The following is a 12,922-nucleotide window of genomic DNA, read 5'->3' on the forward strand; positions in this document are numbered from 1 at the left end:
CTCATATTAATCATTTTTTTCTGAGCTGGGTTAGTTTTAATCACCAGCAGTTCCCTAATCCAGTATGCCACAGAAACTCACAGAAAGAAATATACTGAAAAAGCTTCTTCATACTCTATTTGGATCATTGTAGGGTGAATTGCAAACCATATTCCTAAAGACCTGTATTACCACAACTGACAGCAAACCACAGGTAGCAGGAGAGAAATTCTGCTCACCACTGAAGGAAATATACATACATGCACCCCTTCCATCACTTCACTACCTTCTATACCTCCTGGTTTTGCTATGAAAAAGTCTAGAATTAAAGCCAGAAAATGATACAAACAGTGCATCCTGGAGAACTACTGAGAGGAATGAATCACAGCTATAATAGAGTCAGGAATTAAAGTAGCCAAATCACTAAGGATTGCTGGAAAAGCTCAATGGCCACAAATTTTACAAGTGATAGGTTTGTATCACAGCCGCTAACTGCATCAAGTGGCCCATGTAAATTTAGACACTTTATAAGACAGAACATCCTGAAAAGGAGAAGGTCTTAAATGAGGGGAGAATTTTGGAGGGAGAGGGAGGATCTTTTGTCACACAGAAGTGAGGAAGGATCTCTCCATGACAGATTTAAAAAAAGAATCACTCTAAGGTACATGAGACAGAGGGGAAAAGACATTTGAGAAAACTGAGGATGCCCTAAGAAAGAATGTGTCTTGAAAGATCCTATTTGGAACAGAGAACAAACATGAATGTTGAAAGGAATGACACCAGTTTAAGTGATTCAGGCTGGGACCTTCTAGTGCAAAAAATACAAATCACCAGATTGCTAAGCCCTGTGAAGGTGCTCTGCTCACAAAGTGGTAGCCCCAGGATAAGTCTGAAGGACTTCTGTTCCTATTTAGTAACACGCAAGCAAACCAGCTCTGCAGAGACCTGGGGTTAGCATTTGCAATCACCTAGCAGCCTGAAAATCCTTGAGAAGAAGAGGATGATTTTAGCAAAGCTAAAATGGAACCCTGGCACGCCTGTGCTTACAAAAAAATGTAGAAAGATTCAGCAGTTAGGATGGGGTATGTTACACATCACTGAATATACTGGGCTATTATGGCAGAGGAAACATTTGGCAAGTATCAAGGCAGTTGCTTACCCTTGCAAATGAATTTGGCAGCTGCATAAGATGAGAGTGTCTATAGGTAGTAAGGGCTGCAAAACTTCCATTAGGTCATCATATAGTCCTCTCTACTGACACAACAGCAAGACTGTGCCAAGTCATTCGATCTGCCTGTCTTTAAGAGCCTGCTCAGCAAAGGGTGGGTAAGAAAACTTTCAACTCAGAAGGTTTCTCACAAGGACAGTTGTTTTATGAGCAGTGTCTAAAGGTAAGGGTTGCAGGCATTAATCAATAAGGAAAGGGCTGAAGATGACAAAAGTTTTGTGAACCAAAAGTTGTAATATAACTTTACCTGGAAGTTACAGTGCTTAAATACATTTGCAACAGACCCTTTAGAAATAATACTTTTAGGTCATTTGTGTTTCAAATGGCTTTCTCATGTCACTTGAATTTTTTTTCTCATCTTCATCAGCACTTTGACCATCAGTTTACATTTTATTGTTCTTATCTTTGATGTACCTGGACCTCTCAGCACTCCTTTCCTTTTCCTGCACAATTATTTCTAAACCTCTGTCCTGCATGGGATGTGAGACAAATAAGGCAAAGCTTTACCTCTTTTCTTTGTCCTGAATCTATTTTTGTGATCAGCATCTAGCATGTATTAACTTCCAACCTCTAACAGTTCTTGAAACTGCTGCAAGAACACGGGTTCCAGCCTCCTTCAGAGCTCTTACCAGCTAAAATTCCAAGCATAAAAGATAAATACAATTCTGTCCCCTCTGCTAAGGCATTCTCTCCACATTTAGTCCACTGAAATTGGGAATATACGAATTAGCCAATTAAAATGCCCTCCATGCCAAATTTTAAAGAATCTATCTTAATCTCAGTGTGACATTCCAAGACCCACACATTCAGATCTGTAACCATCCTTCAAACTGTTTGGCTTAAAGCCACAGGACTCTATAATATTGTGTGACTGTACAGCTCCATGAATTAGCTCTTCACTTTATAAGTTGTGTCCTTAAAAATAGAAAAGCTAGAACCCCATTACTTACAAATTAAGAAAAGCATCCATTCCTAATACATGCTTATACCTTCTCTGAGCCTCTCTTCCAACAAGCTTTTTGATGGCTAATCAGAAGCAGCTGAGAAATATAGAAAGGTTTGAAAGTATGATTTTCCCAGGATATTTTCCCTAAATTCTCATTTCTTCACTAGCAAGATAGCCCCTAGGAAAAGAAATAGTGTAAGAGGAGCCAAGTTTCTGCAAGTTTCCTGTTTTGTTCATAGAGAGATTAAAATTTTGGAGATTATGCTTTTACATACTATCCTGAAAATACTACCCTGGGCACTATTCCCTGCATTTGACAGAGAAACAGCTTTCTCCATTCTTCTAATCTTGCTTAGTTGATGTTTTGAAGACAGTGAGATAACCATCTTATCATTATCTTGTTGGCTCAAGGAAAGTCATTGTGACAAAGCTTCTGTTGGAAGGAAAACTTAAGGCCCAAAGCCAAAAGCTGGGACTGAACTCTAGTTAGACTGACACGGCAACAAAGGCGATCCAGACAATGAGCACAGCCACAGAGAGATTTGGCAACTAGCTTTGAAGGCATTCAGGCCTAGTCTGTCATAATACTCATGACAGCTCAAAAAAACCCTCTCAGTTCCCTTCAGTAAGGCATTTCTTGTCCCTCCACCTGATAGCTGCATTCCTTCATCTTCTCTTAAGTCCACCTTCGTTTCTACTGGAGACAGGAGTGCTGGGAATATACCAACTCCCCACACTCCAAACCAGAACTTTACAAAGGGTGAGAGAAAGGAAAATAAAGATGTGAGAAAGTGCAAATAGCCATGCATTTCTCTTTTGCCCATCTTACATTGGTATAGCCTGGTAACAGATTTTGAAAATCAAAAAATAAGTAAGAAGAAAGAAACTATGTGTACAGCTCCCCTCAGAATGGATGAGGGAATAGAAAGAATTATTACTGATAAACCTGAATTCTTTAAGATAATCTCTATGCAGAGTATTTTCCAAGTGCCTCCTTTTTAAAGTTACAGTATTAGATAATTTCTTTTCCTGTATATTGCAGACTATATGCTGTGTGCTTGCATGCAAATCTAGGGAGTTAAATTGTAATAAATATATTGGGATAGTAAGTTCATTTCCCAACATATCCCTAGCCAGCCTTTGGAAAGGGGTGTTTGCTTTATATCTGCAGTTTCCAAGTAGACCTCTCTTTCTGCACAACTATTTAAGTCCTTCTGCTTGTTTGCTTATATATTTTTACTTTCAATAACTTACTGCCTTTTTTTAAAAATGCATGAGAGATTATCATCGTTACATGGAGCACAGCTTTCTTCAATAATGCTCAAAAGTAAAAATAAGCACTGCTCAAAAGTAAAGAACCTGAAAATTTATATGTTTCATTGTAAAGAAGCACAGTTCCATTTAAGAGACGAGTTACTACTGTGAAACTTTCATTTCAATCCCTCCAATTTCCTTGTAAAATGTTGAATATCTTACATCTAATATAATTCTTTTTCTTTATTCTCTGATCATGTAATACCTTTCTGATTTCTGGTTTCCTTCCCCTCTCGTTCATTATCTTCATTAGCTCAAATGCAAAGCACATTTAACTGGGGCAAATGAAAAGCACATTTCTCTGCCAATTCACTGCTCTTTTCTCCAATGTGTGAATATCTTGGTTATATCATCTATAATTGCATAAAACCTAGTTATTCATATGACAGCAAGATATGATCATACCAAATTATAAATTAACTGTGGAAATATCCCACTAGAATTATGCAAGTCTGGATTTGTTTTACAGCAGCATTGCAGATGAATACCCCTCCAGGAAGGCAGTTTTTCTTTTCAGCTGTAGTTGCTGAACATTATATGAGACGTTGCCTTTGGTGGTGAAGCTGCTGTAAAGTTCCTTCTTTCCATCTCACTCTTGGCTGCTAATTCTACTAGCACTGTGTAGCTCAGCACTCAGCTGGTGGCCATCCCAAATTCAAGATGAATGAACACAGTTAGGAACCTGACAACAGCCCAGGGAACACCGAGTGTGCACAACCAGCTGGGGAAACACTAGGCAAGGCCTTAAGACAGCAGTGGAGTAGAGGACATCATTTCATACCCCAAGGAAGAGAACCCAGTAAAAGGTGTTGTCTTGAGGAGATGTCAAAGAATCCCAAAGCTACAAAGCAGAAAACACAAGACCCACTGTGACTGATGTATAAATGAACACTTCTGGAACCAGCACCCAATCAGATATGGACAATTTATCTCACAATGAATTTACATCAGTCCAGTTTTATCAACCAGTCCCCATCTCTTGAGATGGACTGATCAAACAAGCACAGATGACACCTAAACAGCAAAGAAACTATCCTGAATCGAGAATAAACTTGTCTATAAATTTGTATGTTCACTATTATAAACTATTCTTCTAGAACGTTGCAGGGAGAAGGAGAATATTTTGAATCATAAAGTATATCAAAGTAATTTGTTACTATTTTGAATAAGAAATTACAACAAAATTTACAGACTTGTAAAATATTACTTGCAAACAATGCAGTAATAAATTACTTACACTCAGACATCCAGTCACACCCTATCTGTTCTAAGATGTGCTTGGTAATTATTAAGAGCTACAGATGATTATGGAGTATCTTTTACTCAAAGATTTAACCGCTTTACCAGCTGTTTATAAAACTTTTAAAGGACACACAGAACTGCAGCTACACATGCAGCTCTACCACTAAAACAGACTGACTGAAATATCTTTTCTAGTTCATCTGTGAAGTACAACAACAGAAATTAAATTAATATTTGTACTTTTGCAGATATCAAAGTAATTCTAGGAATAATCTGTTTCATTATGAGATGCCAGGCACAAACATTTTTAGTTCTCTTACTAGAAACAGTAAGTAGGCAGTTAGACGGAAACTGGACAATATGAAAGTCCTGAAAATAATTTTTTTTAATCCTCTGATTAAAAGTGACAGGTAATTGATTTCTACTGTCATAAATTAACAGTGGATTTTATCTAAATACTCACATTAATTGGTTAAAAGGACTTTATCCATATCAAGTGATAAGAGGTATCAGACAGACCTGTGATAATGTTCTAGAAAGCTGAAGGGAGTACATTATGAAAAATTAAGCTTAAGTATGCAAAGCATCCAAACCTTACAGACAAATGTAGTCAGTAAACATTAACATTTCAGAGAAGATAGAGAAAATATATTCAAAACTGTATGCAAATAATAAGCACAGTTGATATTATCATGAAAAGACATTCAGAAACATCTATTTAGAGACATGAGGTGAGCACATTAACCCCATTAAGAAATACAGTTGCAATTTGTCCTCGCTGTTAGCTCAAAGATAGTATCTGACCATGACTTCTGGCAACATTCCTCTTGGAAGATGCATTAGCAGATGTTAGTGATAGATGAAAAACAAGGTACTCTTGAACCAAAAACCAACCAAACAGGTGGTGAGCTGTAACAGAATGAAACTCCTTCTCCATTCTTTCTGCTCACCTACATCCGGTTCAAACAATGGAATCTCAGCCTGACCGGAATGCTGCTCTGAGCGTTCAGGTGAAAGAGCTGCTCACTTCCACACACAAAACAGCAAGCCCAAAGGGCAAAACACAGCAACATTCTTCTAGATTAAAGTAGCAACAGAAAGTAAGCTGTAAACTCAGATAATAAACATAAATTAAATTATGTTTGCTTTATACAAATAAAACAAATATATGTTAAATCCTTAAATTGAAGGCAACGTGAGTAAAAACCTCAGTTCTTGCCAATCCCGCTCGCTAGCAACACTGAGGAGATAATAAGTATAGTTTAGAGATCTGCCTGTCCATTGTTTCTTCAAATGCAAATTATTTGTATTTTCTTGTTATTGCTAATAGAAACTCAGAATGCCATGAGGACAAGTAGAAACTGAGCACTTGAGAATATACAACAATATCCTTCCAAACACATCAATGGTTTTGTTTGCAGTTACTGGTAAATAGTTTAGGAATGTTTAAGTAATTTTCATTTTTAAAGAGCGTGCACACTTAGCTGAATTCTTTGAAGGCATGTGAGAAAAAGTATTAATGCCAATGTCAAATAAATCACCTCCCTCCCAAAGATCCATTGTGTGAACAAGTATTATATTCTGAATACAAAACAAAGGTACCAAAGAGATTGCCATGTTCATTCCTCTTAAAAAGAGGTAAATATCAGTTCTTAAAGAAGTAGTAAAGTTCATTTTCCTACAAAGAAACATGTAACATTGTCTTCCAGCATTCAGAACTTAGAATCACGTCTTAAACTGCCCAAGGAAAACGTTCAAAATCTTACAGTTCAAACACTCCTAAAATTACAACACATATGTAGGTTTCATTCAACTGTTGCTACAAACTTGTTAAATGTCTCAGGAAATACCTCATCTCACAGAATTTCAGAGTCCCTTGCATTTCACTTTCATTAATGACATTTTAGTGAAAAGGTTTTTTTTTTAAAGTTGCTTAGAAAAACAAATATTTTTTAAGCCAGATATGCTATAATTTTAAGATTGATTCCATCTAATAAAATCCTTACTTGTCTGCTCCAAGAAATGGACACCGTGTGTCAGATAACTGAGTTTTATTGGGGTTTTTTTCGTTTGTGGTTTTTGGTTTTTTTTTAAAGAATGCACAGCATTTTCAGGGCTGGGTTTCAGATAGATTAGGTCTATGAACAGTGCAGTTGTCCAATGGTTCACAGGTGTTTCAAAAGAATTTCAATGGAACCTAGGGTATTTATTTACACATTCCACTGCTGCACTGGAAACCCAAACACAGCAGCTTTGAGTGTGGTACATAACTATCAAACTGTTTATCATCTGCACTAAATGATATGGAGACCAAAATAATGCATACACACAGACTTTTCCATCTTAAAATTATTTTAATGCCCCTTTAACAGAGTATGAGGCTCCAGAGACTGACAGTCAAACATAATTCCATTACAATATTAATAATAATAAAAACCCACAACTGACTGGCTTTTACAACTGGTTTCTATTACTTCTGAATTTCATACCAAAGCCAGCTTTGACAAAACAATTTAATTTCACACTACAAAGAAGGTTATGATTTACATAATCAAAGTAATTACTACATTAGTTGTAATGAAGAGCAGACAAAAGTGACATAAAGGGCAGAAACTGTCTTGGAAAATCTAAGTTATTAAAAAATTACTTAAAATTTAAGAAGACTCAATACAGGTTTGTTTTCTCACTACAGTGCTCTCATCACTAGTGAACCTGAAGAAAATAACTAACATTGACATTAGACTTCCTTCTTTTATACCACATTTCATGACAGCTTTTCAAAGGCTTGCAGGGTCAGCCCCATTCTGCATGCACAGAAATGGCTTTGGCACAAAATGCCTTGTTCAGAAAGGTAACAGCACATCAACAGAAGCAGCTCACCCAGTTTCAGTCCACAACTTTTTGGTTATTTTCTAAAGTCATCACAGAGGACCCGTACCAGCTGCAACCAGAATTCATGATATGGAAAAAACATTTAGTATCTTTTCCACTTCATAACTTTTTTTGCTGGAATGACTGCTGATTTCCCAGATTATTTTCGTGACAGAACACGGCGTGTTTTGTTCACTAAGGGATTAAAGGAAGACAACAGGAAACGGACTTCCAGCACTTGATAAAACCCGGGACTAAAGTAAGATAACAAGAAACACTTCCAGCTCTTGATAAAACCCGGGACTAAAGTAAGATAACAGGAAACAGACCTTTCAGCACTTGATAAAACCCACATTGTCCAAAATGCGCTTGCCTAACAACTTTTAAGTTTCAGAGAGACAAGCATTGGTACTAAATAAAGAAAGGGTTGCCCAGAGGAAATCTGAAGTAGACTACCGGCCTTCATCTAGAGACCACCGGGAGGCAGGATACGACCACCTAGCAACAGAAGAACACCTAGGCAGAGTACAACTTAAAGGACACGTGGGCAGGAAAGGATACAGTATAAAAACCGACTGGAACTGACTGTGGCTGCGGCAGTGGCGGAGCACAGACTCTCCTGCTGCCCAGCGCTGATTTGCTTATGCCTTGCTTGCTGTAATCAATAAATTCTTATTTGATTATACCAATAAGGCGTGTCTCTATTATCACATTTTGGAATTAAATCAGCTATTTATCTCTTAAGTGCACTGCTAAGCAGAACTAGCAGATACAAATTTTTGCAGATGTACCTATAGGGAAGCATGACCCCTCAACATGTCCCATAGACACTGAAAATTTTCTTGAAGTCTAGGCATCAAATGGAAGTTTCAGCATGCAGCAGATAAACACGAAAGCCATAAGACAAAGACATGCAAGGAAGCTGAATTTCCCCACATTAGCTCTGCCAAACAAAATGCATACACTCTGGGTCACAAACCATGCCAGCGGCAGCATCCTATCAGAGTAAAACATTCCCATTTGGCAACTGGGAGATCACTGAATCCAGGAGCCCACCACTAAGTAGACCAAGTGGCTAAGACAAGTTCTGGCAGGACCTACAGTGTTCTTGTAACCCTAGGACTGCTGGTCTGTGTACCAGGAGCTGGACTGGGAGCTGTGGGCCTCTGTGGCTCGTGCCCACACCTGGGGTGCCTGACAAATCAAGGAGCCAGCTACTGAACAGACTGAGTGCATAAGGTCAGTTACTGGAGGGATCTAAATTCTCTGTGTGCACGTGTATTTACATATAAATACATGGGTATTCATTTGTTTTTCCACAAACAGGCTTTCACCTGTCAGAGTCAGAGAAGGGAAGGGAGTGTCCATGGGCACTGCTTGTGCTTGCCTGAGCGCTGTGTTCCACATCCGTGTCGGTCTATGTCATGCCTATGTGACCAGTCATGTGTCTGTGTATATAGAACATATGTGTGCACATATGTGTGCATTATTGGGAATAATCTCCTTCTGGGAATTAGCCTCACTACTGGCTGGACCTTGGGACATGGAGCTATGTCAGTTTTGCTTCAATGAGGCTTCCAGATTTAAGAGGTCTTATAACAAACATAATTAAATGCAACTGTTAAAGCCTTCCAATTATTCAAGGTGATAAGAGGCCCTGAAATGCTCTTTTAAAACTGCACTCACTGCACAAAGCATTATTAATTAAATGACCCTTACACCATCATTATCAGTGTAATTAATTACAAAGAAACAACAGTGAAATAACTGTAAGACAGGTGTTTAAAATGCCTGAGCTGGCTCCAAAAGGAGCGATTTTCATCCATCAATGTTAGTAATCCAGTTCAAGTGCCAGGCTTTCGAGATGTACTTGGCTCCTAAGGTCATACACTTGCATTCACACAACACAGAACTGTGCTGCATCTGTGGTCAGGGCACACCAATACTGGGAAATGAAGGCACTCAACCCCACAATGTTGTTCAGGTCCATCCAAGTGCACTTGCTATAGTTCAGGCACTTCAATTTCTTTGCAGTGCGTGCTATCCTGGTTTTTTGGAGGCATTCATTACCAGGGCACAGCTGATGAAGTGCACACCCACAAATGAGCAAAGCCAGTTCTGCTCTGTGGCTAATGTTGGTTTAAACCTTAAGTGTCCACTGGAGACACTAAAGAAAACCTCATTAATTCTGAAAAAAAACCTGAATCCATTCAGAATGGTTAGCTTTCTCTGCATGAGGTCAGAAAGGTCTCCAAATTACAACTTCCCCACTATTTACGGTATTACAATTCTTATATTGCACCAACTGTAGATTAGAATGAATTGACTACAAGGCTCCTCTAGAAGACACAACCCTGGATACCAACACTACCAACTAGCTTCCAGAACAGCGTGGTTCTTTCCTTTTTAATTAAAAAATTTGTCTAACGCTTGTTTCCTTCACTCTATCCAGTATAACACCAAATAATGCCACCACTGCACAACGCTTATAATAGTACTTCACAAAAGTTTAGTATATGCAGTCTATCATTCATAAGCTTTAAAATTCTGTTATGATACATGGTAGTAAAAAAGAAAGAGCATCTTACCAGTTTTGGGCACATTTAGCGTTTTCTTTTCTGCCTTGCTACACTTGTCAATGCTGAAACATGCTTTTGTCTTTACTTTTCCAGTTGACTCCACAGACTGTGTACAATTTTCATTTTGATTCTGGATATTTATTTTAGGTAGCAATGAAGCACCTCCCTCTTTCTCATCTATCTGCAAAAGAGAAATTGGTTCACAATAGAATTTCCTGCATGCAGGTGAAGAGAAATAGAGAAAAGAGCAACAAGACATTTCAAGACATATTAATTGTCATTATCAAATAGTTATATATATCTGTACATCTCTGCAAAACTGTATGCATCACAACAACACGTGTGTGCACACAATACCAAACACTTGTGTAAATAGTTTATTAATTTAATACAAGTCTTCTGTAGATAAATAAAAATTGTGCTGCTTTTGTGTGTCAATATTAAAGGTTTCAGACAAAATCCCTTTGCAGCAGAACTGCAACTCAGCATACTGAGACTTTATGACAAGTATCCTAGCTTTTTAACTGCTTTTACAAAAAAAAAAAAATCCAATAAAGCCCATGCCAAGATGCAGTCCCCACCTCATTTACACTTGAGAATTGCATTTGGGCTCAATACTGATTAATTTTATTTTTTTGAAAAACATTTTTCTGCAACCACTCCACAGTAAGAGAAGCCTAACCTGAGAAGCAAAGTCAAAGGTACTGACTGCAAAGCTGTCAAAATTTTTTCTGAATAGAATTTTTTTAAGCAGAGATTGTTTGTGGTGAGCTCAGATGTTATCTTTTAATCACAATACTGTACCAAATACTTGTTAGTGCACTGTTCAGTTTACCTCCTTTAACTTAATTTCTTGGTCCATCTCCTTAGTTTCATTCTTGGGACAAACAGCAGTACATTTTCCTGGTGGTATGAACCTTGGCTTTTTGCCAGCATTTCCTAGGACTTGACTTGGAGCTGCAGATCTCCTCATATTCAGCTGTACTGCTCTGCAGGCTGGACAGGAAGGAAGGAAGGAAGCAGATAAAGACAACTCTAGTCAGGATAGGCTTTAAATATAAAAATATATCCATAGATGACAACAAAAGCACTATTTCAAAATATAAAAGAGCATCCAAGCTCTTCAAATAACAATATTCACAAGCACAATAACATTTAATAAAAAGTAGTATCATTGCAATGCTTTAAGTACTAAGAAAGATTGACAACAGCAAATTCTGCAGCTGAACACATTGATGTTCCTTTAAAAAGCCACTAATGCAGTTCCCAATAGCAGTAAATGCTCTGGAGATGCACAGTGTAGGGCCACTTAGCAAACTTAGACCATAAAAAGTACAACAATTTTAAGCAAAACTTACTATTCTATACACTGGAAACATAATTTTGAAAAGCCCATTATTAGTGGACAATGAATCTTGAAGGTATGTCTCATACCTGGTATGAGTATTTAGCATTAAACAGTCAATTCCATTGGTCATTCAGGTTCATCATAATAAGATTAACATTCAGCAGAAAATTATCACTGAATTACAGTGGAAATTATTGCTCCACTTGAACAGTGGAATGAATGTATTGTAGATTTTCCCTCAAAATATAAGACCATTATTCCCCTGAGCAGCCTTAGGGCAAAACCAAACATATGTCAATGTTAATTTGACAAAGTTTACTTTGCAACCAGTAGAAAAACTAGTTATAATCTTAATGCTTCAAAGTAGTAGACAGAAATCAAACAAAAGAAGAAAACTCCAACAGAATGAAACAGCAGCCAAAATGAAGAAGGCAAGCACAACTTACTTCTCCATTTACACACATTTATTTTAAATGATCCCCCAACTACTGCATTAAAAATAAACTGTAATACAGATTGCAGAATCAAACATCTGCACCATCTCAAAAGCATGTTTGCATCCTGCTGCAACACTGTGTGTTTCTGCACCTTTCTTGGTGCTACTCTGCACTCCAGTGGCTTCCTGGGGCACAACCACCCTCCCTTCCAAGGTTTGCACTGAAGTAGTGACAGAGCACTGCCAAAACACTTTGCAAACATGCAGGGACTGGCAGCAGGAGTACTGCTCTCTCCCCATGTCTGCACAATTAGCATATATATGATGCTGCTACTAAGACATAAATCTCAGGGGCAAAATGGCCTCAACTGTTGTCACTTCCACTGTGGCTATTATTAAAAATACAAGGAAAGAAGCCTGTGTCTACAGCAGTTCACTTAAGTGAGGCTTACCTGACAACAGTGATAGCAAATGCAACCCTATGCAATAAGGCAGTAGCTTGGTTATTATAACAGGAGTATTTGTGGCTTGAAAAGCCACTGTGAACACTGCAAAGGTGTCAAGAACCTTCAGGGAGAGCAGACTGCAAGTGCTAGTGCTCAGCAGAGCCAGCTTCAGGTGCCATGGCAATCTGAACAAGCTCTCTACCCAACCCTACACTGCACAGTGGCACTTGGGAAGACAGCACAGGACACGCCAGGGCAATGCATGAGGACTGTGCATAGCATGGCTGCAGTGCTACACCAACCCTGCCCCTGCACTTGAGGTTCTGTGGGACAGAGAAGCTGCACAATTCATAAATTGCACATATCCATGATTAAAGTGCTCTAATTCCTAAAACCATTTGGCCATTGCACTGTCATTTGGTCTAAAACCACAAAAACAAACTCATTAGAAGATCTGAAAATTACCAAGACATTTGAAGACACTATTCTTGCTATCTCAGTAACTTCACTGTTACCAGTATTACCTGCTTGCA

General features: G+C 38.2%; 1 protein-coding gene across 1 annotated transcript in view; it reads right to left on the bottom strand.

The window, feature by feature from the left end:
- The window catches only part of RAD54B (RAD54 homolog B), a 62,722-nt gene that overhangs the window by 48,190 nt on the left and 1,610 nt on the right, over positions 1–12,922 (bottom strand). The window contains exons 2-3 of the mRNA XM_039706345.1: positions 10,995–11,155; positions 10,169–10,340 (exon numbers count right to left, since the gene is read on the bottom strand). Coding sequence (XP_039562279.1) covers positions 10,169–10,340; positions 10,995–11,155 — 333 coding nt within the window. The remainder of the gene's footprint in view (positions 1–10,168; positions 10,341–10,994; positions 11,156–12,922) is intronic.

The sequence above is a fragment of the Passer montanus genome, unplaced genomic scaffold, assembly GCF_014805655.1.
Source record: "Passer montanus isolate IOZ18808 unplaced genomic scaffold, ASM1480565v1 scaffold19, whole genome shotgun sequence".
NCBI classification, from domain to species: Eukaryota; Metazoa; Chordata; class Aves; order Passeriformes; family Passeridae; genus Passer; species Passer montanus.